Source organism: Notolabrus celidotus, chromosome 13 (genome assembly GCF_009762535.1).
Source record: "Notolabrus celidotus isolate fNotCel1 chromosome 13, fNotCel1.pri, whole genome shotgun sequence".
In the NCBI taxonomy this organism is placed as follows: domain Eukaryota; kingdom Metazoa; phylum Chordata; class Actinopteri; order Labriformes; family Labridae; genus Notolabrus; species Notolabrus celidotus.
The window spans coordinates 31,765,637-31,792,728 of NC_048284.1; the positions used below are offsets into that span (position 1 = coordinate 31,765,637).

A 27,092-nucleotide genomic window follows, 5' to 3' on the forward strand; every position below is an offset into this window, starting at 1 on the left:
CCCCTCCCCTCCCCTCCTTCTCTGCCAGCACTCGGCTAAACGCTCCAGTCTCTCACATCTCACTAACACACACACACAAACACACACGCACACTGTCTGTCACACACGGTCTACATGCTGAAGCTCACATGTTGTTCCGCATGTTGAGGAAGGTGCATCGCGTAACCTCCAGCCGGAGCTCCTATCCTCCTCAGCGGGTGTAGGACGACTGTCGACGCGGCTTCAGGAGCATCAGACGCAGGGTAACTGTCCAGGAAACCCCCGCCACCATGGATCTCTCTTTCATGGCAGCGCAGGTAAAAAAAACAAACCTCACCTTATTCCTGCTGTTCATCCGAAATGATCAGAATGAGATCCTAACGCTGGAAACGTGGAAGCATAACAGAAGCATGAGAAAAACAGACGAGAATAATTTAATTTATCATGTTTACACCAAAGATCAGTTAACTGTCAGACAAGTTTGCTCTCAAACTTCATTCTGAGTGGATCAGGAGGTCTTTGATTGACTCAGTAAAGTGATAATTAAAATGTGACGTCTGTCTATAAAATGCTGCAACAGTTACCCTGTATGTGAAGGAGATTTTAAGCTTGGTCATGATATAGAAGAATATCTGTGCTGCAGTACTTTAATCTAAGTAGAAATAACACAACATTTTTTAATTATTATGCATTAACAAGAGTACAGCATTTATGGTTAATAGCTTGTCTCTTCTGACTGACCACCTGCTGGGATCTGTTTTCATTATAGCTGCAGGTTTGCTTTTATTTTGACTCAAATTAATTCAAGAATCTGTCATAATGTGAGCCCAATATGAAATAGAGAAATTACATTTTGATCCAATCTTCATCATAAGGTTTGAATATTAAAGGAAGGCACAGTTTTTTTTAGTCATTTGTATGACTGCTGAGGACTTAGTGAAACATGGTTGTTTGCAGGTCATAGATGCTGCCTCTTACATGACACTTAAAGCTGGGGTTGGTAATCAGATTTAGATACACTTTTTGTTATACTGGTTAAAATGATCTTTATGTCCTGATGGCAATCATTACATGATGTGTTCTTAAAGAGCGAAGAAAAGCTGCTATCTACAGCCAGAGTAAACCTGGGAAAACACCAACCAATCAGCCTTTTTTTGGGTGCCAAAATTTTAAACCATTCAAATCCTGTCCTGCCGTTCTGCCCGCCTCCTGTGCGTACATTTCCCCGGCGTGCACTCCTCGTCCCCGTCTCCTGCCTCTGCTTCCCCTGACTCTATTTACTGCCCCTCTTGCTCGACCTCGGGCCTGTCCCCTCTGACCCGATGAGGTGCTTTGCTCAGGACTGGAGTCCGGATCAGAGTCTAAAAAGCTCTCACCATGGGGGCTCTGACAAGCAAAAGAATTAATGACATTTAGTAAGTCCTACAGAAAATGTATATGAATCGTAGCATCCGTCCGGACGCTGTAGTGATGACGAGCCGATTCGTGAACATGTTTAGTTTTAAGAACCGGTCACTGTCGGCCGTGATCACGCCAACTAACAAAACAACAATCAATGTTTGAATGAATGAAGAACTTCTCCTCTTGTCTCTCCTCTCTCTCGCTCACACACTCTACACTTCTCCTGATGCCTTCACTGACCGTCAACACTGTAGGAATTAAGAACATCTACACTGAACACGTTCAACAAACAGGAGAGCTGTTACAATATTACATGTGTTATAACTTAACTCCTGATATCGTGTCACCAGTACAACTGGATAATGCTAGCATGACAGTTGTGAGTACTAACAGCAGCCATATTTGTTTGTGTTTTTAACTTTCACTATGAGAATGTTTTGGTGAGGACTGGTTTTGAATCAGTCACCATCATATGGTCGCAAGTCAGCGGCGCTCGTGCATGTGAGCGGGGGGGGGGGCGTCGTTTTGGAGGAGCTCTGAGGGAGGAGGGGAGGGGTTAGACTGAGTCATGAGGAAATGCTACATTCACATTCATGCTAGTTTTCCGAGACTGCCAACCCCAGCTTTAATGTAAATGTTCAGAAGTCAACTAAATTTGGTGTGACAATGATTTAACTCTACCATGAGTTCTGTTTATCAGTAGCATCTTTGGATATCTCTCGAAAAGAGAATATCAAACTGTCCATAGAACAGATGAAATGAACCCAACAATAGGCAGTCAGTCTGGGTGACACCAAAGTTAAAAGCATTCTGACTAAGCAGAAAACTCGGGCCGCGAGAATTGAAGCCAATGCCGAAGTGTTAAACACTGCAGTTCCTCGAGTGTCCACTTGAGGCTGGCTCCAGAAGTACAGGAAACCACATACACACCAGTTCAAAAAAGACGATCTTTACAGCAGAAATAAACATGTTTACAGCCGGGTACAAAAAACGAGTGTAATCTGGATAGCTCGTTTCTCGATCGACACACTGACGCGGCAATTTCAAAGATATTAAGATCACAAGTTTTCCATTATGAGAGGCACATCTGACGTGACTGCTGTAGGGAACACTGTAACTGTTGGCTAGGAGGCTCAAAGCCCGCCTCTTTACGTCACAATCGCTCTTCAGAAGTTAGGTTGTGTTCAGCATTTCTATTATGGCTCCCGCCGACGATTGGCTTCAAAACAGCACTTTAGAAACCCATGGGTGATATCACGGATACTGCGTCCATTATTTATACAGTCTATGATTCTGACCTGGCTGTTCACACTGAGGTTACACTGATTTAGGACTACATATAAAGGTGACCCAATTCTGACTTGAAAAGATCCTCTTCCTTTGTGCCTTTCAGGTGCTGTTCAGACTGTTGTAACATAAAATTAGACCTCAGTCACAAACGAAGAAAGAATCTGATCTGGGTCACTTATTCTTGGAGAGTGAACACAGTCAGGGGTGATGACATTTTAAAGCCATTCTTGGAGCATCACTTAGAGCAGGGGTTCCCAAAGTGGGGGTCGGAATGTCAGAATGACATATTTGAGACATTGTTGTAAAAACATAAAACAATAGCAATTCAATTCACATAATCATTGAATAGATGCCAATAATTATTGAACGGTATTTTGGCTTGAAATGCCCATCCCTAGCGATACAATCGTTTTCATATTACTTCATGTAGTTTGAAGCAACATTTAATCACTCGAAAGGACAGTGGGGGTCACAAGTCTTTGGCACCTATGTTTTGGGGTCCCCGGCTGATAAGTTTGGGAACCCCTGACCTGAAGGATGCAGAGCATGAATTAGATAACTGTCTGAACTACATTAACAGTTGTCAAAAATCCTTGTCAATAGCATTAAACAATCAAGCTCCCCACGTCACCCGTCCCTGCTGCTGCTGCCCTCCTGTGATTCACATGCAGTGCATGCTCTGTGTTTGCTGTGCTGTTAAATAATTACACGCAAATTAATGTAAGAATATGCATCATGTAAGCACAACATCAGCTGAAACAGAGGACTTAGATTTGAACCCAGGGGCCGTCTTCATTAAAAGGCTGCGAGGTTAAAGAGATGCACAGTTAATGAAGCAGTTTCTGTTCCTGCAAACTTTTCATCACTGTGGGGCTGATGGAGCTCTGTAACACCTCCTCTCTCATGAAACCTTCTGAGATGACATGCAGGTTGGACCTTAATGAGTTCAGATTCATCAAATTTATTTTTCAGCAGTGTTTGTCAACTTTGTGGGACACTTTGAATAAGAATCTTAGCCTGTCAGTGAATATAGGTAGAACTTATATGTGTCTGGTGTTTCTGAGGATTGTTTTACTCGCTGTCAGTTAGACATTTCCACCAACTACTTTTTACACTTTTAATATCACACCATCATTTTTATTAACTAAATCATTAAACCAGGTGAAAGATTTTCAATGAATTAAAGTTTGCTGCAGTCCTACTTACAGCCCCTCCTTTCATGTAACAATTGTCTCCAAGACAAACACCAAATGTTTTCCTGGCAGTCAGGTGAACCTGTAATAATTGAATCTGTGGTAAAAGAAAACATTGTGGTTTTATGTTAAAGTGTCTTCAGTTTTTTTAATTCACAAAGGAATTATTAACAAGCCAGCAGCAGCCAAGGGGAAACCTAGAGTGCCAACTCAGAGATCCTAACAACTGCAGTTCCTCAAGTCTCCACCAAACAGTTTTTGTCTCGTTAGCTCTTTTTTTTATTTATGACAACTGTTCTCGGCTGAATGTTATCATTACTCACCTGTTCAAATTAACGGCCAAATTCCACCAGACCCATGTCCGGTCCGTCTCTGATCCGTCATATAACCAGATCTGATAGGTGTCTATTCTAGTCAATGTGTTAACTTCCACTGGATCTGCTCCGTTGCGTTCTGGCTGTGTCTCTGATCCAGCAGATCAGAGCCCTCTGGATCAGATACTTCTATTTTTGCTGGATGCCGGAGCACGACGCATCAATCTCAACAGAGCAGATGGAGCGAGACAGGAAGTCAGGCACCAAAACTAAATGAAAACATCCGGTTAATTTTCAGAATAAAACACTCTGTGTTATCACCAGATCGTATTTCACTTAACTACAACAACAAACTGTCATGATGAGCGGAGCCAGGCCTGGAGTCAACAGGTCAGAGGTTTTCAGAGGACCAGAAAGACAACATGGATGAGGAGAGGAGGAGGAGAATCCTTGATTCAGTGATTACTGTGGGAAAACCTCGGTCACATGACTCCAGCTATCCGGAGGTCCAGCTCTGTGATGCTTTCTGAAAACACAACCGGTGGGTGTTGACGGACGAGAGAGCATGGAGTGGATCAGAGACGGAGCGGACACGGATCTGTTGGAAGTCCGATGTTAGACTTAAAGTAATGTCTAATTATGGGCGTGGCCTCCTTGAGTGACAGGTGGGAGCTGCTAGCTGTCACCTCAGCTAACCCAGTCTCTGATCCTAACTTCTGCACCCTGTTTGTTTGTGGTGTTGGATTTTGTTTCTGTAAATATCAGAATAATAATCTGTCTCACTTTGAAGTTTATTGAACTAACAACACATCTGAGCTCAAGGTTGTTCACTCAGCAGGATGATTTTTATTGATATGTTTGCATGAATTTGCAGATATCTGTGTCCAGTCAGCTTGTTCAGTGTTTGTCAGGCATTGATTTATTTGGGAGTCAGGATTGTTGAAGCTTTTTGTGGTGAAGATGGCAGGTCATGGTGAGGAGAAGACCTTCAGCTGAGTTTCAGCTGAGTCTGATGATATCTGTTGATCACCTGTCGCTTGATCTCGCTAAGGTGAAGTGCTCAAGTGAGCAGGGAGTACACAACCTGTCAAGACCTATCCTAGCTTATAGAAAGCAACTCCAGTCATCTGGAGTCCATTAAGTATACAGTCTATACTGACAGTCGCTGCTGCTGTCCTGTCTCTGCTCCTCACGGGCCTCAAAGAAACAGGTTTCAACATGGTGCTGCTGTTTGAGGTGTTGATAATGTTTCTGATCACTAGTGCTGGGCGATACCACACTTTTATTATTCGATACGACACCGATTACTGTTTGGCATGTTTATTCGATACCGATACTTTCAGTGATTTCTAAAAAAATAGAATAAAATGCAACGCTTGAAAGACAACTCCCATGACAAATACTGTTCATTTAACAACTTTGATATGCAAATCCTTTGGTCACCTTTTTAAACAATGAAATAAATTTAGAAAAACACATAAATAATAAATGATGAACATCCTCTATTTAAATTCTCTGAGTGGAAAGCTCGGTACAAAACTGTGGAGTAAAGGCTGATTTATACTTCTGCGTTGAATCAACGGCGCCGGGGGTCCGCGTAGCTCCCGTACCTACGCCGAGGCCTACGCACGTAGCTGACGTGCACCTCCTCCAAAATGTAACTCCCCGTAGAGCCGAGGCGGACCTCAAGCTCTGTGATTGGTCCGCTCGGCGGCTTTGTATTTCCCGCATTTACAACACTTCCGGGATCCCGGACATCGGCCGCACATCGGCCGTGTATTTCATCTCCTCCTCTCTATTCTTCATGTAATCATGTCTGTATGATAAACAGCAACATGTATCAGCTGTAGATTAACATAACACGCTCTGAATCACTGTGGAAAAGTAAACAGAGATCGTAGCCGGGCAGGAAGCAGGCGACCGGCTATCAGAGAGACCACACTGCCCTCAAGTGTTTCGGCGGAGAATTGCTGCACGACACAAACACACTGACGCACAAGTATGTGGGGCTCAAGTCTGCGTCAGTCCCTGCTGCGTAGGGGAGACGCAGAAGTATAAATCAGCCTTAAGTTACCCTAAAATAATTATAATTGACACATGCACTTTTATTAGATATAATAAAAATATATTTTACGATCCTCCAATGAGTAGCGTGTGAGTATCGATATATCGATACCAAAGACTTGATACGCCCACCACTACTGACCACTGGGTCTGTTTTTGTTTTGGGAGAGGAGCAGACCTCTGCTGTAGAAACAGGGATACAGTTCTACTTAAAGTAAATCTGAGTAAAGATACAAACATAGTTTTTTGTGGACGGACACAAACACTGCTTTATGAAACTCCTGCTCTTGCCTCAGTCTCTGTTGGGACATGATTTTTGAATGCTTGAGTATTTTTGTTCATTTATTAAAAAACAAAGAGTCAATGTGAATATTTTCTCATTTTTAAAGAACAATTTTTCATTTTCATACCTGGTTGTGATACGGTATTCCTGCCAGACGGTGGATATAGTCCAGTCAAGTCAAATTTATTTATAGAGCACATTTAAAAACTCAGCTGAAGCTGACCAAAGTGCTGTACAATACATAAAAAAGATTAGATCAATAAATAACAAAATAAAAAACACAATGTGAGCCCAAACCAAACAATTAGTTGAAAAAGAGACAAACAAACAACAAGGAAAGCACAGCGTTGGGAATTGAGACCTAATCAGGGTGAGAGGACTCAAATGCTAAAATATAAAAGTGTGTTTTGAGGCGAGTCTTAAAAGAATCGACTGAGGGGCGGCTCTGATCGAGGAGGGGGAGGCTGTTCCAAAGACACAGGGCCTTTACACTAAAAGCACGGTCGTCCTTCATGGGGCCAGACCATTCAGAGCTTCAAAAACAAAAAGCAAAACCTTAAAATCAATTCTGAAGTGAATTGGAAGCCAGTGGAGGGAAGCCAAGACGGGGCTGATGTGATCCCTCTTCCTAGAACCAGTCAGAAGCCTGGCTGCAACGTTTTGGACCAACTGCAGGCGGGACAAGGCTGACTGACTGATTCTAGAATACAGGGAGTTAGAATATATATGTAGAGCATTTTAAAGCAGTTTGCTAACCGCATTAAGTAACAGAAGAACGCTAACTGCATTAAATAGCAAAAGAAGAAGAAAACATTAGCTACAGTCACTGGAAATACATGTGTAGTATTGTGAGATTCAGAAACTGAGCATGGCTGTGAAATGTCAAGATATATACAGCATGCTGCTGCATCACAGAAACACTGACATAAAGCGTGACACAGACCCTGCCAGTACAGTTACTAGCAGCACCTTGTCCCAGTGCTGACGGGTATACTACGAAGCGAGTTCAGCATATCCTAGATACCTTCTCCTGATCCGGCTTCACTGAACCTGACAAAGGAGATCGCACTAATCTGTCACACTCAACATGTTGAGTCAATCCAGAATTACCCTGAGCGCGTTCACATGAACGGGGCGGAGAAGGCAACATGTGACCAATCACAGACACGGACAGTCTGCCGTCAGCACATCCGCATGAATTTCAAACACTGCACTGATATTAGAAAAATATGAAGAAGTTAAACACATAATCCAGATTAACTTCAACACAGCTGAGTTTGAAACATGAAGGAAGAACTGAGAGATAAGACAAAAACTGTTTGAATGCACAAATCACGTCTTATTTCTCATCATTAGTGCAGATATATCTGACTATAATAACTCTGTTTATTCATCATTAGATAGATCTGACTATAATAACTCTGTTTATTGATCATTAGATATATCTGACTATAATAACTCTGTTTATTCATCATTAGTGCAAATATATCTGACTATAATAACTCTGTTTATTAATCATTAGATATATCTGACTATAATAACTGTTTATTAATCATTAGATATATCTGACTATAATAACTCTGTTTATTGATCATTAGATATATCTGACTATAATAACTCTGTTTATTGATCATTAGATATATCTGACTATAATAACTCTGTTTATTAATCATTAGATATATCTGACTATAATAACTCTGTTTATTAATCATTAGATATATCTGACTATAATAATAATGTTTATTGATCATTAGATATATCTGACTATAATAACTCTGTTATTCATCATTAGATATATCTGACTATAATAACTCTGTTTATTCATCATTAGATATATCTGACTATAATAACTCTGTTTATTGATCATTAGATATATCTGACTATAATAACTCTGTTTATTAATCATTAGATATATCTGACTATAATAACTCTGTTTATTCCCTGACAGTGATCTCTCTCTGATTTAATCTTGTGTTGTGTGTGACAGTTTTAGACGTAATATTTCAGCTACAGTCCTGACGGTATCAAACTGAGCGCTGTGGTTACAGGACTAATACAAATGAGAACATGATTCAAAGTGATAAGCACGCACAGTTTTATATTTAATGCAGTAAAACAACTTCATCTGAATAATCTGACTTCAGACTCTGTCTATATATGATGTCAGGACAGATAATCAATAACTGTCATCAGTATTTTATATATAAAATCATACAGATAGATAAAGTGTCCTGCCCGGCTCTTCTCCACTGCGGGCTTGACCGCAGTTCTCCCCCCTCTCCTCGCGATCAGCTCACAGAGCTCAGTGATCGAGCGAGCTGATTTGTCAGTGGGCGGAGTTTTCTCCAAACTGATCTCTGACCCTGAGCATAACCTGCTCCGGAGCAGGTTAGGAGTTCAGCATGAGTAACCATGGTTATCTACCCTGGTAAGAAGTGAACCACCTTCGTAGTACTGAAAATCCAGAGTTATTCCTGAAGTTACCTCGATAAGCGCAAATCCGGCTTCATAGTATATCCCTCTGGTTAACACGACTGCCACACAAACGGAGTGCTAACAGGACAGGTGTGCCATTGAGTGTTTATGTTGCACCTGTCTGCACCTGCAATGCCCTCAGTGAAGTGTTGTGTGAGTTGCCTACAATTCAAACCTGCTGTCAGAGAGCTGGACCCAACATAAAACAGAAAAAAGACTCAAATCAATAACACTGTGATTGTATGATTGAATTTCTGGATTGATACACATCAAATCACACATTACACAACATTAACCCCAGATACTATCTAAAGAAGAAAATATTGAAATACTAGTTTTATTTAACATAGATTACTTCTAGTCTGTGTGTTGTTGTTTTTGTTGTTGTTGTTTTTGTTGGGATTTTTTGGGAGGATTATGAATAATTGCTGAATGGATGGATGCAAGCGATTATCTAATAGTATTTTGCCCATCCCTGTAGTCTCTGTCCACGTTCCTGCAGCCCTGACCGCCAGCCGGTGGCCTTGTCAATGTTAATGCCTTTGGGCCTCTCTCCAGCCGCCCCATCATACCTGAGCAGGAACAAAAATGTGTGTGAGGATGTTAAGAATAGCTCCTGTGAGCTCGCTGTGAGCAGGGCACAGGGGTGAGATGTGAGGCTGCAATAATGAGAGGCTGTTAGATGTGATCATCCTTTAACAGTGTGTGAGCTTCAGTTTGTTTCTTCTTCAGAAGACAATATGAGCTCTACATCCCGAACGAAATGACTTACTGTAATGAATGATTCATCTTTAATTCTGATTGAGGAGGAAGGCTTTAGTTTTGTGTTGTTATCATGATTACAGCTGATATTTCAGTCAACTTCTGATCTGTCTTGTCTTGGTTTTGATGCTCCCTCACTTTCTCATTACATTTGCTTTGTTTCATTTTAATCACTGAATGTGTTTGGATGAAACAGAAAGCAATGAAGCGTTTGCTTATATGATAAAGATACTGTCGAGCTTCAAAGACACGTTGTGTGGTTTAATTATTGCATCTTATCTCGATCCTTTCATTGGTTTTTAACAGATTATTGAGTTTGATAAAAAAAAAAAGGACCAACAACACGGCTTCCTTTTTAAAAATGTACAGTGAAAGCTGTGAAAGTGGTTACCCACTTTTCTTCTCTGGCTTCTGAGGGCTGGAGTCTGTATGTGTCTCTTTTAATGTGCAGCGGCTCAGAGCGTCTCTGGTTGAAATCTGAGCTTTTCAGAAAGGTATCATCACTCCTGCTCTCTTTGCTGTCTGACACCTGTCTGAAGAGGAGCCTGACATCTTTTGTTGACATTCTGTTTCTCTTGGCTCTCTGGCTTGCTGAATCACTTGCTTCATGTAGGATACAGAGCTGGGTATGAATGAAGTCCTGTAGAGCTCAAAACCGGAACCAATTTGGTCGCATACAGTCCTGAAATTGAATCTGTCCAACCTCAAATTATATTCAAGAGCATTTGTAAAAGCTCAAATAATCATTGTGGAAAAGAAATGCCCACCAATTCAATGACCAATAGTTGATTAGTAATGCCTGCTAACATCAGACTTCCACCAGGTCCTCGTCTCTGATCTGCTGCAGTCGGGCTCCGTGCTCTCTCATCTGTCAACACTCACCGGTTGCATTTTTAATCAAGGATTCTCCTCATCCTCTCCTCATCCATGTTGTCTTTCTGGTCCTCTGAAAACCTCTGACCTGTTGACTCCAGGCCTGGCTCCACTCATCATGACGGTTTGTTGTTGTAGTTAAGTGAAATACGATCTGGTGATAACACAGAGTGTTTTATTCTGAAAATTAACCGGATGTTTTCATTTTGTTTTGGTGCCTGACTTCCTGTCCAGCTCCATCTGCTCTGTTGAGATTGATGCGTCGTGCTCCGGCATCCGGCAAAAATAGAAGCCTTGTGTATCTGATCCGGAGGGCTCCGACCTGCCGGATCAGAGACACGCAACGGAGCAGATCCAGTGGAAGTTAACACATTGACTAGAATAGAAACCAATCAGATCCGGTGCTGTGACGGATCAGTCATGGATCTGGTTGAATTTGGCCATGAGAGGAGCAGTGTCACGACTTCAGTCAAGAGCATTGTGTGCCTCTTAGCACTGATTACTAATCAACCACTGTCCCGTTCAATCTAAACACTTTTGTAACCAATCAAACATCAGCTTGGTACTCTTTCAATGCTGGTTTCAGATTGGTTAACATTAACCTTCGGTCACTCCCTTTCACCATGCTTCACTGTCATGTTAGAGTGCTAGTTTAACAAGCTAACTAAATCAGAAAAGCTGAAGAGAGAAGACGAACAGAGTTTGTTTCAGTAGGCTTATCGGGTGATTGAGGGTGTGGTTTAGGCGTGGTCCTGCTTCCGTATTTTAATGATATATCAGCCTTTTGTGCCGTCGCATTATAGTACAGTCTTACATTGTGATTGTGATTTCAATTTGATCAATCATGCAGCACTAATATCTGCTTCTACAAACTCCACATCAAACTTGTGCAAGCATGCAGAGAGGAGTTTATCATGATTGTATTCTTGACATGTTGATAAGTTAATGGATGTGCTACAGAGCAGAATATTCTATTATGAGTTCATCTCAGGGAGCAGAATTAAATAACAACACTTAATAAAACACAAAGAGCAAATAAAGTCTGAAAACTTTGAATTAAATGTCCAACAAAGTCAGATCGTCAGTGAGGTGAATGCTGAACAGTGTAGGGAATGTGTTTATTCTTCCTACCTGATAGGATGAATGAGTTCCAGAAGCTGCTTCATCATATGTAGCTCGTCATCAGTTCATCGTAAGCACATTTCACTAAAGGGAACATGAAAACCTGATTAGGGATTCAAGAGTACACAATTAAATAATCCCACAGGCATGTTGCCACTGTCTTGGCTTTTTGGTTTGGAGTTGGAATTGTAAATGCAAACTTTGTGAAGTGGTGTATTAGCACTAGAGTATCTTTGGTCGTGCTGGTATCAGGTTCAAGGCTGAGGAAATCCATGAGATGTTTTTAATGTTCACCAAAGAGGCTGCTCTTTCAGGGTTAGCTTTTCTGCATACAGCAATCACAGGTGTTAACTTTGTTTTCCACATCAGCGGTCATTTCAGAGGGCAAGAGTTCTCTCTATACCCATGTGACTCATGCTGTAGTGTTAGCTTTGCTATACAAGTGGTCAGAGTTGATGAGGGAGAATGAGTTGATACGAGATCTGTTCACCATCCTGTCGTCTTCGATGGAGGATATCATGCACAACAGTGTGAATAATGGGTCAGCACAAACCACCGTTTGGTGACTGAAATGTTACAATTCATCGATGACAAACAGAAGATATGATAATTTGTCTTATAATGTAAGTTGCAGTATTTGATTTAGAAGGCTAACATGTTAGCAACAAACAGTAACCTCCGGACATGAGAATTGGAGCCAATGCATAAGTGTTAAAAACTGCAGTGCCTCAAGCGTCCACTTGAGGCAGTTCAAAGAAGCCGATCTTTACAGCAGAAATGAACATGTTTATAGCCTGGTTCAAAAACGAGTGTAGTCTGGATAGCTCATTTCCCTAAAAAAAAAAACTGTATGGGGGGAATTTTCATAATGCTGCTGTTTTGAATATATTGAGATTACGAGTTTTACATTAAGAGAGCACAGCTGACTTGATTGACAGGTGGGAATACTGTAGCTGTTGACTAGGAGGCTCAAAGCCCGCCTCTTAACATAACTTAGTGTGAGGCAGAGTTCAGCATTTCCAATATGGCTCCTGCCGACGATTGGCTTCAAAACAGCGCATCAGAAACAGGTGGGTGACGTCATGGATACTGAGTCCATTTATTATGCAGTCCATGGTTAGGAAGTATTATGAGGAGTTCACAACAGCTGTGAAGATCCTCCTGTGTGTCTGCCTCTCTGGTCGTGTCCAAAAGAGAATCTGTACTTCTACAAATCCCCCCTTTGGCCAATCAATGGGCCTTGTCCTATTTGTACAGAGATTCTCTGACTCTCTGAATCTTTTGAAGACACTACGTACTGTAGTTGATGAAATGCTGTAATTCCTTGCTCCATGTTACACTTAGGAACATTATTCTGGATTTGCTGAAATGTCATTAATTTGAAGGGGCGGCTGTGGCTTAGTGGTAAAATCGGCCATTTCTCATTCAGAAGATCAGGGGTTCGATCCCAAGTCCTGCTGTCCACATGCATGCGTCCTTAACCCCACTTAACCCCAAACTGCCCCCGGAGGCTGTGACATCAGTGAGTGAACGGAATCAGTGGATACTGATGGGCTCTTTATGTAGCAGCCTCAGTGTGTGAATGGGTGAACATGACTTATGTAATGTTAAAGTGCTTTGAGTGGTCAAAAGAGAAAGAGCTTTAGAAACAGACTCTCACAGAATGCTGAACCTCTTCCCATCCCTCCGTCGAGTGTCCTCTTTATACCCGGTCATGTGACTAACCTGTGGCAGACTGACCCCATTACTTTAGAGATGTTCCTCCAGGTGTTTTTAGCATTATATAACTCTCTCAGTGATGTGTTGTCCCTGTCCCAACTTTTTGGAAAAGTGTTGCTATCTATATTGCATTAAAATAACATTTTCAGTCTCAACATTTGATGTGAATGAAATACAGTATATCCAAAATCTGTATTTATCAACACCCCACTCCTCATCCACCCCTCACCTGTAGTTATGAGCTCTCAGTGGTGACCAAAATAAAGAGATCGCACATATCAGACACGACTGGTAAAAAGTGAGGTTCCTCTGCAGGGTGTCTGAACACAGCCTCAGAGACAGACTGGGAAGCCCAGACATCCAGAGGGAACTCAGAGGAACCGCTACGACTTCATATCAGAAGGAGTCTGTTGAGCTGGTTCAGACATCTGATCAGGATTCCACTGGGGACCTCCTGTTGGAGGTTTTCTGGGCCAGACCAAGAGCTGACTGGAGAGAATATGCATCCTGTCTGGCCTGGTAACGTCTCAGAGGAGGAGCTGAAAATGTTGCTGGGAGAGGAATGTCTGTCTGCCTGCTGCCACCACAACCTGGACCCAGATACGTTAAGAACATGGATGGATGGATGGATGGATGGAGGGAGGGAGGGAGGGAGGGAGGGAGGGAGGGAGGGATGGATGGATGGATGGATGGATGGATGGATGGATGGATGAATGAATGAATGATTGGGTAAACGGAATGGATAGATGATGGATGGATAGATTGATGGATAAATTGATGTCTGAATGGACAGATGGATGATGAATGGATAGATGGATGGATGGATGGATGGATGGGTAAATGGGTAAATAGATGGATGGATGGATGATTGGGTAAACGGAATGGATGGATAGATTGATGGATAAATTGATGTCTGAATGGACAGATGGATGATGGATGATGAATGGATAGATGGATGTATGGATGGCTGGATGGATAAAGGGATGAATGGAAAAATTGATTTGTGGATGGATGGATGGATCGATTGATTGATGGATGAATGGATTGATTGATGGATGGATGGATGAATTGATTTATTGATGGATGGATAGGTTGATAGATGGATGAATGGATTGATAGATGGATGAATGGATTGATGGATGGATAGATGGATTTATGAATAGATAGATAGATAGATAGATAGATAGATAGATAGATAGATAGATAGATAGATAGATAGATAGATAGATAGATGATAGATGGATGGATGGATGGATGGATGGATGGATGGATGGATGGATGGATGGATTGAAAGATGAATGGATTGATGGATGGATGAATTGATGGATGGATGGATGGATTAATCAATGGATGATGGATGGATGGATAGACAGATGGACAGATTAATGGATGAATGGATGGATGGATAGACAGATGGACAGATTAATGGATGAATTGATGGATGGATGGATGGATGGATTAATCAATGGATGAATTGATGGATGGATGGATGGATGGATTAATCAATGGATGATGGACGAATGGATGGATGGATGGACAGATTAATGGATGAATGGATGGATGGCACCTTGATAAGTTTCCAGAGGTGTGAAGAAACCTAAGGGACTAAACTTTATATATTTTTTCAGAAAGTATCTCTTTCTTGGATGAAGCGGATCGTGCAGTTCAGAGTCACAACAACAGAAATCAAATAAACATCATTACAGTCAAAGCCTGCTCAGAGTTTTTCAGAGCACATGAACTCATCAGGTGAGCTCTGCATGGTGTCAGTGAACAAACAGCAGCTGTACACTCTGACTCTGATACAGAACACAGTGATCACTCTTGGTGTTGGCCTGCAGGCCATACACAGAGGAACAAATAAACCACACAGAGCACTAAACCCCCCGTGACTGTAATCCAACACAAGGCTTATTTGTTGCCCATAGCAACATCAAGATGTTCAGCCTGTGTGACATCTGTTCTCTGAAATGCTCTGTGAGTCCATATCAGACCACCAGGAGACAGACGGTGATATGCAAACACTGGAATATCATACTCCCTCTATGACAGTGAAGTAATCCAATCATTACTCTCCTTGTTGAGTCAACGTTTAAATGCTAAACATTTAATTTAGCACCAAACTGTGTTAAATGAAATAGAAGAAAGGATGTGTTCAGGTTTTTTCATTCAATCTGGCTGAGTCTGAGCACAAAGCGACGGCAGGTTACATTTTTAAGATGCAAAGATGAAAACATGATTCAAACAGAGATGTCCAGGAACTCTTATATTGCACTAGTTTTAAAGATGTGAAGGCATTGCTGATTAAGTGGTATTTTGATGATTTAGTTATTTTAAAGAGGCATGATTTGTCAGGACGCCGACCTGCCAGATGAGAGACGCAGCCGGAACGCAATGGAGCGGATCCAGTGGAAGCTAACACATTGCCTAGAATAAAAACCTATCAGATCTGGTGACGTGATGGATCGGAGACGGACCGGACATGGATCTGGTGGAATTTGGTCGTTTCTTGTAGGCACACTTTTCTCGAGTTGTGGTTTGTGGTGGTTTTGCTGTTCAGCGCATTACAGCTGGTCGATGTCATCATATGAAACTGCAGGCGCTGTACAGGAGGGGTTGATGTTGGGGTCCCCTCTACATCATGGATGTCCACAGTTGCGGAGGATCCTGGCACCTCTGGTCTAAAAGATTGTGCCACATTTGAATATGTTGTTAGAAAAACAAAGCCTGAACAAACACATGAAACATACTGCACACAGATGGGGGTATTATTGGATCAAAGTGTTTAGCTTAAAAACAGGCTCAACAAATAGTGATAGGCCTATAAATGAAGATGCTATTATTGAAAGACATTCTCCTGTGTTTCCTCCAGGTCCAGGACTTGTTCTGGATGTTATCACTGTGAAGCAGAGCACTTAAAATTACAAACAGAGCTGGCACTTACTGAAATGATCTCCTAAGATCTGGCTCTTTCTGTCATAGTTGAATTGTGACAGGGCCACAGAATTAAGTGTCAAATACTTTAATCCAAGTGGGAAACAAAGGGCATTAATATCGGTCAATTCAAAAGAAATTGAGAGGTATGTGAATATGTGGCGTTTATTGTTATTGTTTTGTGTGTGTTTTAAATAAAGTGACATAAGGAGGATGTGAGGTAGAGGAAGAGGAGGTACAGAGGACACTGCGGTAAAAAGAGGTGGTAGCACCAGGCCAGACTGCAGCTACTGCATACACAGACTGTTTAATGGGAAAATACTGGTGTGGTATTCATGAAGTTAAATGAAACTGTGGATGCCTGAACTAAAAGCCTGAATTAAAAGCGGATTGGATACCTCATGTGTGCACATGCCACGCTACCGGAGCTGGAGCAAAGACGGGCGTCTTGAAAGCGATTATTCGTCATCTTTGGATTTGGTGGGATCTAGGCCGTTTTGTTTTCCTGGTATACCAGTAAGCGATCATCACATTTCTCCCCTCAAAGATCCCTCTTTCCAACCTCAACTCGGTCGAGGCAGATGGCTGTCTAACATGAGTCTGGTCCTGCTGGAGGTTTCTGTCTGTTAAAGGAAGTTTGTCCTTGCCACTGTAACTTGCTAAATGCTGCAAAGTGCTCTGCTCATGGTGGATTAAGATGAGATCAGACCGAGTCTTACCCTGTCTTGTTGTTGGGTCTATGTTAATAACTTACCATCGAGTACGGTCTAGACCTGCTCTGTTTGTGAAGATCTTTCAGATAACGTTTGTTGTGATTTGGCGCTATATAATTAAGGATTGATTGATTGATCTTTTGGGGAACTTCTTTGTTTTTTTATTGAAGAACTGGGGTGATTTTTGTTGGTGGATTGCCGGGTCGGGGGATTTTGGACGCTTTCATGGAACTGTAAAACGACTTAAAGGTGACATATCATGCAAAATGGACTTTTTAATGGTGCCCTACCTGAAATATGTGTCCCTGGCATGTCTACAAACCCCCGAAAATGAAAAATATCCATTCTGCCCCTGATTTCTCCACCTTTCTGTAAATGTGCGTGAAACGAGCCGCTTCAGATTTCCGTGTTTTTGTCACATCACAACAATATCCGGTCTGTAACGGAGTCAGAGCTCGGAGCTTGTTCAGTCCATAGACTGTATAAAATACAACTCAACCCCTCCTCTGTTTTTCATTCCCTGCACACATGTGTGCTAACAAGGAGCTTAGGAGGGAGGCATGCTAGTTGTAGGCTGTCTTAATAAACACAAAGGTCGGTTTTACTCCCCATGTCTGCAGATTTGAAGATCTAGTGGATGATTTTTATATATCATGGATAAGTGCTAGCGCTAGTTAGCATAGCCACATAGCTACACGTTTGTAGCTGTGTACCAAGACACAGGTCGACATACTGACAAATAAAACAACAAGAAACACTTAATCTGTGACCAATGGTTCAGAAAGGTCCTGCTGCAGGCGCCTCTCCATCAGGATCAGATTCTGGATCAGATTCGGAGGGTTGAAGTAACGTGATCTCTGAGCAGCCGTGTATATTCAGCCAACATGTAAACATTAGATCAATGTGCTGGAGAGCCGAGGGGATATCCACTTCCTGAGGGGGCGTGGTCAGAGAGAAAACAGACCATTCTGAACAGGACTGAAGAAGAGGGCTTTTCAGGCATTCCAAAATCTGATTTCAAAGTGTTTTTTTGAGCATAAACTTTAAAGACATGTTTAGGGGACCTCTTAGACCAATATATATTGATGAAAAAAGCGTGATATGTCACCTTTAAAACACAGTTAAGAGTGGTCATTTTGTTGAAATCATATTTTCTTTAGGTTTGGATTTAAAGTTTATTTAGAATCTATAAAAGTTTAATTCAAATGGTTTTGTTTGCCGTAATTAAATTGTCATGTGCCGTGTAGAGCTGAGTGGGTTTAAGTTTCCACGGTAGCCTCTAGTGAGTGTCCCCTAAAGGTTAAAAACTAGAGTTGAACAATATTTAAATTTTTTTATTTCAGTCTGGTTTGATGAAAAGGTATGTATGTTTATCACATTTCCAAGAAGAACCCCCTAAGCGTTTAACACCGACTAGAAATCAAGCCGAGTGTTACAGAATTGCTTTAAAGCAGCTCAGAGAAGAACGTTAGTACCTCATCAGTCAGGGCTTCCAGCTCTCGGTCTGAAACTTTGCTTTTTCTTTCTACCATTGTTCAAACGGGTAAATTCTTGATGCAGGAGCAGCATTTATACTTTGTCACAAGGACAGCTGCTTGCAGAGGCACATCAAGGGGAAATTACACTCAGCTGTGAAACTTTAGAGGCGTGTTCATGCTGGAATATCATTAGAGCAGTATGCTTGTGAATTGGAGCTTACGACGGAGCAGTTAGTGGTCACAATCCAATCTTAGTGAATTCCCCCAGTTCATATCAGAACTGTGAATTCAAGACAGCATATGGTTAAACTTGTCCTTTGTCACATGATCAAGGATGTGTGTCTTTCTCTAAACATTTCCAAAGAGGAGATGTGTGATCCTTTAGTCTGACGGATGGTTCAGGTTCAAGAATTCTTCAGTTTAAAGAAGCTTAAAGTTTTAAGAACGTAAGCTTTTTGACTCTGAAAAAGCAGCCTTTGATGTCAGGAAGAGCAGGTATGTGGAGTCCTAAATCAATGACAGTGACAGAAGTTTCTGTCACACCAGTTCTGCTGACACCATGGATATTCTGTCACGGCTCATGAGAAAGTCTCTCTGTGGTGCAGACGAGCATGAAAATCTCCTGACATACTTTTTGCAACTATGCAAAGTAGTAAAAGGCTGAATCAGAGTCTGCAACCCTGGAACAAGTCCCATCATCTGTGTGCTTCTTTGTTCTCGTAGAAGTTTGCACAGACTGCTGCATGAACGTAGCCATGTGCTGACAGAAGTGGAGAGTGTGTGATGTGAATGTGGATTCAGAACACAAAACTAAACTAAAACTAATTCTGCAATTCACTGAAAAATACAAAAGTACTACTCTGGCTCCTTGCAGTCTGAGGCAGGTACACCACAGAGAGACGTACAGGGGTATGTGTGTCTGCAGGACATCCACCCCTGACACACCATGCACACAGGAGGCACCTGTGTAAGGGAGAGTATGAAGCTTTGTGACTATAGATGCTTGTTGTGAACCTCTTTGCCTCTACAGCTTCTGATTCTGTGAGAAGGGATACACACAGCACATGAGCTCCTTTTTTTGATCCTTTACTAACTTGTTTGCAGTCATCCATCCATCCATCCTTTTTCTTTCACTTTTCCGTGGTCAGGTTATGTTGGCAGCAGGCTTGGTAAGTTGACCCAGACATCCCTCTCCACAGCAGGGTTTTCAAGCTCCTCCTGTGGGATTCAAAGGCATACCCTGGCTAGATGGGATCTGTAATCCTTGCAGAGCACTCTCATTATGCCAGAGGTCTCCTTCAATTGAATGTATGCTTAAAAAAATCACCTGTGGCCAAAAACAATCCCAATGTCAGCTAGAGGACCCTGCCTGGAACGAGAGAGCACGGAGCTGGACCGAAGCGGATCAGAGACCGACCGGACACGGATCTGGTGAAAGTCCTGGATGAGAGAAGGATTCAGTTTCAGGACTCACATAGACACCCATTTGACCATCGCCCTGCAACCAGGAAGTTTATGACCAAATTTAGATGCTAATTATAATATATTCTCTAACTATAGAGTACAGAAGACAAATATAATACTTTTATTTAATTATTTTGATTGATTAGTTTGTGTTGAAGTGGATGTTCTGCTTCTGTAAATGTTTTTTGGGGGGGGGCGATGACAAACTGTCGCTGCTTTCCACCAAATTAATAACATTTCTAAAGACGTCGTTGTAGCTGCATGAGTGAATGTCTGCAGCAGCATGAACATGTGGAGGCTGTGGCAGTGATGGATGGAGGACTCAGCAGGAAAACAACAGAGAGAAGGTTATAAATTCAGGTTGTGTTCTCAGATCTGTGTGGAGCCTTACTGTCCTAAAAAAAATCCTAATATCGCTAAGATGAGCTACATGACATCATGGTAAGGTGAGCTTCATGACGTCATGGTAAGGTGAGCTTCATGACGTCATGCAGTTTACATGAGAAGTCTCAAAGTGCTGTCCCATTCCCAGTTCTACAGTTTGAGCCCTTACAGCCTCCTGCCCTCAATCACTTTACAGGTGACTTCAATTAAAGGTGACATATCATGCAAAATGGACTTTTTAATGGTTCTCTATCTAAAATATGTTTCCCTGGCATGTCTATAAACCCCCCGAGAATGAAAAAAATCCGTTCTGCCCCTGTTCTGATTTCTCCACCTTTCTGTAAATGTGTGCTGAAACGAGCAGTTTCAGACTTCAGTGTTTTTGTTACGTAACAACAATATCCGGTCTGTCACGGAGTCAGAGCTTGGAGCTTGTTCAGCCCATAGACTGTATAAAATAATACTGAATCCCTCCTCCGTTGTTCATTACCTGCACAAATGTGTGCTAACAAGGAGCTTAGGAGGGAGGCATGCTAGTTGTAGGCTGTCTTAATAAACACAAAGGTCGGTTTTACTCCCCAGGCCTGCAGATTTGAAGATCTAGTGGATGATTTTTATTTATCATGGATAAGTGCTAGCGCTAGTTAGCATAGCCACATAGCTACATGTTCGTATCTGTGTACCAAGACACACGTCGACATACTGATAAATAAAACAACAAGAAACACTAAATCTGTGACCAATCCTTCAGAAAGGTCCTGCTACAGGCGCCTCTCCGTCAGGATCAGATTCTGGATCAGATTCAGAGGGTTGAAGTAGCGCGGGTCTGTGAGCAGCCGTGTATATTCAGCCAACATGTAAACATTAGATCAACGTGCCGGAGAGCCGAGGCACATCCACTTCCTGAGGGGGCGTGGTCAGAGGGAAAACAGAGTGTTCTGATGAGGAATGAAGAAGAGGACTTTTCAGGCATGCCAAAATCTGATTTCAAAGTGTTTTTTTGAGCATAAACTTTAAAGACATGTTTTGGGGACCTCTTAGACCAATATATGTTGATGAAAAAAGCGTGATATGTCACCTTTAAGTCAAGAAGGGCTCAGGGCTTAGGGAGGAAATTGAGATTTGGCCATTGTCTCACCTCCAGAGGTAGTGAGAAGTTCCCTCTGTGTGTACGAACAATCAAAGCGTGTCTATAGTACAGTAGTTGGTTTTCGATGGGCCTATTTTTCACCCAAGCATTTCTGTTAACCCTCAAAGCCTCTTGAGCTGTCTTTGTGTTTCTGTAAGGAGTTTTTCAGGGTCTCCCTGAGAGTTTGCTTTCAGGTCAGTAGTGGTTTAGTTTGCCTTGCCCCAGTTTTTGTTGTTTCTTGCTCATTATTTTTGTCTAGATTTATCAAATTGTGTTCTGTGTATCAGTTTAGTAGAGTATTGTTTTGAGTTGTGCTCTCCCCTTTAAGATTACTGAAGGTTACAGGCAGAGTGATGTTGTTTCCCACAGTGCAGTGAATGCATCACAGTGGTTAGGTGTTCAGTTGTGTTACGGTCTCGGTGGACATTAAATGTGTTCAGAAGTTGTCTCTGTGCTCTTCCTTTACCCACATCCTGAAAGTTTATTTAATGAAGTGTATGAAGTTAATAGTTAACTCAGAGTCGACTCAGTGTCAGACTAACGACTCTGCTTTGAGCTGCTAGGTTTTGAGTTTTCTTCAGTGTCGCTGTCGCTCGTTTCAGCCGTGTTTACATTCGTCTTTAAGCCCCGCCTACCTCTCACCCTGCGACATGATTGGCTGTCTAATGTTGGGAGGCAAGTAGCATTTAAGGCTCATTAGCGCCCCCTTTCCAGTGGTTCGGGGGTGTAATTACAGGTTTGTTTATATCAAATTTTTATCAAACATTTTTTATATTTATGTTGAGAAAAATGATATCATGATAATTATTGTTATCATATTATCCCCCAGCCCTGGGTTGACACACAGGCTGTTTGTCAGGAGGCTCATGGTCCACATCAGCTGCACTTCTTGCCTGTTTTTAGTTTAGTCAAGGGTTTGGGTGAGTCAACATTTCCAACATGGCTTCCGCTACTGTTTGGCACAGGGCACCTCTTCAGAATGAAAAGTGTGACATCACACCAGCTCATGTTTTATCCACTCTATTGCTCATGTATCATGCATCTATTCAGCTGTATAAATATAGAAGTTAACAGAGGTGGTAATTGCCTGGTCTTCTGTTTCTTGTGGCCTCAGATTCCGATGATGACTGGTGCCTTCATGGACTCATCTCACCACGATGACTACAGCACCGACCACTCTTTGTTCAACTCGTCTGCCAGCGTCCACGCCGCCTCCATGGCCGCTCACAGCCAGCCAGAAGAGCCCCAGCCCATGTCCAGGGATGCCATCTGGCTCTGGATCGCCATCACTGCCACCATCGGGAACATTGTAGTTGTGGGCGTCGTGTACGCCTTCACTTTCTGAATGGAACCGCTCTGAGCTGAGTGTTGGGAGGAACGTGGGATGTAATTCTGAACAGCGACGGGCTGTTAAAGTGCCGAGATGACTCATCAAATGGAGTTTCCTCACATCAGTGAAATTACCCTGCAGTCATCAAAGCACTTGAGTGTTAATGAACCTCTGCTGGAGAAGTGTGGGGAGTGGAAAACTTTACACTGCATCTATCTCAGAGGAAAGAGAGGCGCTAACTGCAGACTTCATGTACAAATCTCTGTTTTTCTTCTGTTTGTGTTTCAAAGTTCTGTTTTTCTCTATAACGGCTTTCATGTACTTTGTTATAATGTTAGAGAATCTTGCTTCTTGTAGATACAGGGTTGTGTGTGAATGCTCTTAACTACCTATCCCACAGTGGACCTCGGTGTTGTTAAACCTCACCAGCAGAGGAGGTCCTCTGTGTGCCGTGCTTTAAATCATGCTTCATTGTTGTAATTAAACCTCTGAAGCAGATAGGGACCAGTCCTGCTTTGTCAGTGTGCAATGAAGGTCCACTTTTGGTACTATAGGAATGTGTGTGTGTGTGTGTGTGTGTGTGTCTGTGTGTGTGTGTGTGTGTGTGTGTGTGTGTGTGTGTGTGTGTGTGTGTGTGTGTGTGTGTGTGTGTTTGTGTGTGTGTGTGTGCGTGTGTGTGTGTGTGTGTGTGTGTTCTGCTGGCTGTTTAACGGTTTGGCACAGTACACATCCCAGGACTTTAGTAGAGATGCTGTTTTTATTATTCCATTTAGAAAAATCTGTCTATTTCAGCAAATTCAAAGATCATTTAAACTCTATTAAACCTTCTTCAGAGTCTGCAGATGTTGTTTTGAGTTTTAATTGTTGGTCAAGATACTAAAGGAAGAGGGAGTCATTAAGCTCTTCCAGTCTGTGCTTCTGTCTTTCTCTTTCACAACCTATGTTAAATGTAAATAAAACTGACTTTGATGGTTTGCAAATCACTAAGTCTAGATTTAGTTAAGAAGAGTGCAAAGCATCAAATGTTGATACTGAAAACTTGATTGTTTTATGAGAAATACATGCTCATATTAAATTTGAATCCAGCAACACATTTCATTTATTTGGGTGATGCTTACCACGTCCCTGCTGCTGGTGAATAAGCAGACAGAAGCGGAAGACACACATGCAGGCAATGCCCAAAGAAGCCATAGGTGCATTACGACCAAGAGTCCCAGGATCTTTTAGCCCCCAGAACTACTTTTCCCGTAAGTAAAAGGTTCCTGTGCCCCCATTGTAGTCTGCGTTTCATCCACGGGCTGATTGTGCAAATCAGGCCAGTGACGTACGAAGAAAAAAAAAGTAAATGCACTACACGACCAGACCAGTAGAGGGCAGCAAAACAAAGACGAATGCCATTCATCACAGATGACACCATAGAAGCAGACGGACAGGCAGGTATCATTATGAGCAACACAACTGTTAGCCTGTTAGCATGAAGAGACTCAGCTGGCGCTGTTTTAGATGGTGCTATATTTCATCACAGATGGATTCACTGAATCAACACGTGAGAGGAGAGAAGCGCGAGTAGTAAAGACGTTTCAACACGGCTTTAAAATCCTTTTAACTCAATAAGCTGTGGCAGAGATCGACCAGTGTTTTGGTGTAAACCGCGACCCTGTTAACTGCAGACTTTCAGCTAGATACATCCCTCATAAATGTCTTTAGACGATCATTAAATATCTGATGAGGATATTTTGAAATCTTAATAAAAACTAAACTAGTTTGCATTCCCAGGAACTCCCTCTGTGTTTCAACAGCTGTGTAAACTCCACAAACAGTGACACATTCAGCTGAAGGTCTCCAGTTTACAGGGTCACTTTTAAAACCATAACACCAGGAGGGACGCGTTCACGGTGGGCTGAGAGAAGACTACTGTTACAAGCTGCTAAATCAAGAGAATCACAGCTTCTTCTTTTGAAAAGTACACACACATACAAAAAAGATAGAACAGATAAAAACTAATGAAAGAAAGAGAAATCAAGTGAATCACAGATGTGTGTGATGTTATTGTGGACGGCGGGCGGATTAAAAACACTGCGGTTAATTTACCAATCAGACACTTTCAGCATTGCAGGCCCTGCCCCCCGAAAGACCTTTGAAAAGAGTTCCCCCCCCAAGCAGGGGCTTTTCAGTGGGGAGATTATCTACCCCTTAACTAAATTTAGACCCTGGGTCCTCCAGTCGAAAAGCACGTAGTTCTGGGGTAAAGTTCCTTCGGTCGAAAAACACCTTAACATGAACAGCCACTCTTCATTTACCCATCATGAGGATTTATTACCTCCTCCACGGCGACGTCAAAATGTCAGCAAACTACAAATTGATCTTGGGTGATACAAATTCTGATGAAATGTTTCTGTGTTTTTGTTAGGAGTCAAATGTTGGGTTATGGGATATTCAAAATCTATATTTCCCCCGCTGTGTGTCTAATCTGTCAAAATACAAGTGGTGCCTTCCTGTGACAGCCTGAGTGAGTTGAGGGGCAGAGTTAGTTTTGTCACTCAACCCTGTAAGACCCAAATATAGAAATACGTGAGAAAAAAAAAATGTCACCGCTCATATGTTTTTGAAGGGAGACTCAGAAATTAAAGGGTTTTTTAAATTTTGATGTTTTAGTAAGATTTTAGGGACATGTTGTAATATTGCAACGTTGGGCCTCATAACAACTTATGCCATGGATAATAATCATAAAACAATCATATTTTTTTATGAAGTCATTTAATAATTTAAAAAACGAAGATAATACTGAATTAACAAAATTTGCAAAATCCCTTCTGGGCATTCAAACTCCTCGTGTCCCAGTGTTCAGCTTTGTTCATTTGCAGCAGTAAAGACGGACATCACACTTGCTGGATAGAGTGTTGGTATATCTATTCCATATAATCAGACACAAACTTCCTGAAGTACTCTAGTGGTGTGTGGAGAGAAATTACATTATTGGTGATATCTGGACCAGAGAAATCAGTATTGGGACTAATGAAATCCTTTTTCAGCCAATGATACCGGTCACGGGGCATTTTGTGTTTGGTAGTTTGGGGCTAAATGTTCATATAATCGTCAGCTGGGCATTCAGTGGGCTGTAGGGGTGAGCCCGACTAAGGATTTGCTTAGTCGAATCTGATTCATCAGATTTTGCCCATAGTGGACGAATAGTCGAATGTTTGTTGTTTTTCCTTATTGACCCAAAGTCTGCATGATGGTGACCGCATGACAATATTACACATAACCATTTACAATTAAGAGACTCGTAGCTTAAAGTAAAAGGGACAACAGAATATTATAAGTATAAAACTTAGATTTTTTAAATCTGTATTGCAAAAACAACGAGGTGATGAAGGAGAGAAAACTCAAATAAGGCCACCATCCGTTAAACATGGAACAACGCGCCGTTATAGAGTAAGGAATCAGGAGATATTTAAACAGTGTTCACACAGCGGAGAGCAGCACTGCAGAGGGTAGTTTGTCCAACTTAAGACTAAACATTTGTATAATGTTCAAAATCAAACCTGAACCAGCTAAAGGGTTTTTAAATCTCTTAACAGAACCTTTTAAAACAGTCTTTCATCGCGTCTTTGTCCGCTTGAGTCTTTTCAAACTGTACGTGAGGAAAACCATCGTGTGTACGGGCAGAAGTGCGCTCCTTGCTCTGTTGACTGTAAATCCTGTCTTTGAGAATATCCTCTCTGATGATGTGGAGGTGGATGGGATGCTGTGGATTGTTTTTTGAGGCTTCGGACAGCTTTGGGTATCCCTCCTCGTTCGTTTGGCCCCGTACAGTTTTTGTGTGGTCCGGTAATCCTTGATCTCACAGCCCTCTTCATGAAGCTGCTCCTCATCTTCATCACTATTTTTTCGGATCAACTGAAGTTTTATTTCCTGACATTTTGAGCTACCATGAACGTAGAAAGATTTAAAGGCCAGCTGAGGTACGCCTGCTCCACAGGTCCCGCTAAATGGGAGAGTCCACCTTTAATTACCAGGGGAGATTTAATTACCACTTTAAGGAGATTTAACACTTCAAGAGCTGTTCTCAGAATTACATTAAATAAGTCTATATTTATATCAAAATAGGCTATATGAGACACTATTTGTACGGGAAACAGGAAAATAATGTAAAATTAGACATTGAGCACCCCCATGGTTTGA

General features: G+C 41.9%; 1 protein-coding gene across 1 annotated transcript; it reads left to right on the plus strand.

The window, feature by feature from the left end:
* Positions 1-23,993, plus strand: LOC117824247 (uncharacterized protein C14orf132-like). Its single transcript, XM_034699692.1, has 2 exons — positions 1-296; positions 22,692-23,993. The coding sequence occupies exons 1-2, from the start codon at positions 270-272 to the stop codon at positions 22,920-22,922; spliced, it is 258 nt and encodes an 85-aa protein (XP_034555583.1). The 5' UTR covers positions 1-269; the 3' UTR covers positions 22,923-23,993.
* The last annotated feature ends 3,099 nt before the right edge of the window (positions 23,994-27,092 follow it).

What these genes read in the sequence shown, in the direction of transcription:
- LOC117824247 (XM_034699692.1), top strand. Translation starts at nt 270, where the DNA reads ATGGATCTCTCTTTCATGGCAGCGCAG. An exon ending in TCTCTTTCATGGCAGCGCAG is followed by an intron (nt 297 to 22,691) that starts GTAAAAAAAACA and finishes TTGTGGCCTCAG; the next exon opens with ATTCCGATGATGACTGGTGC.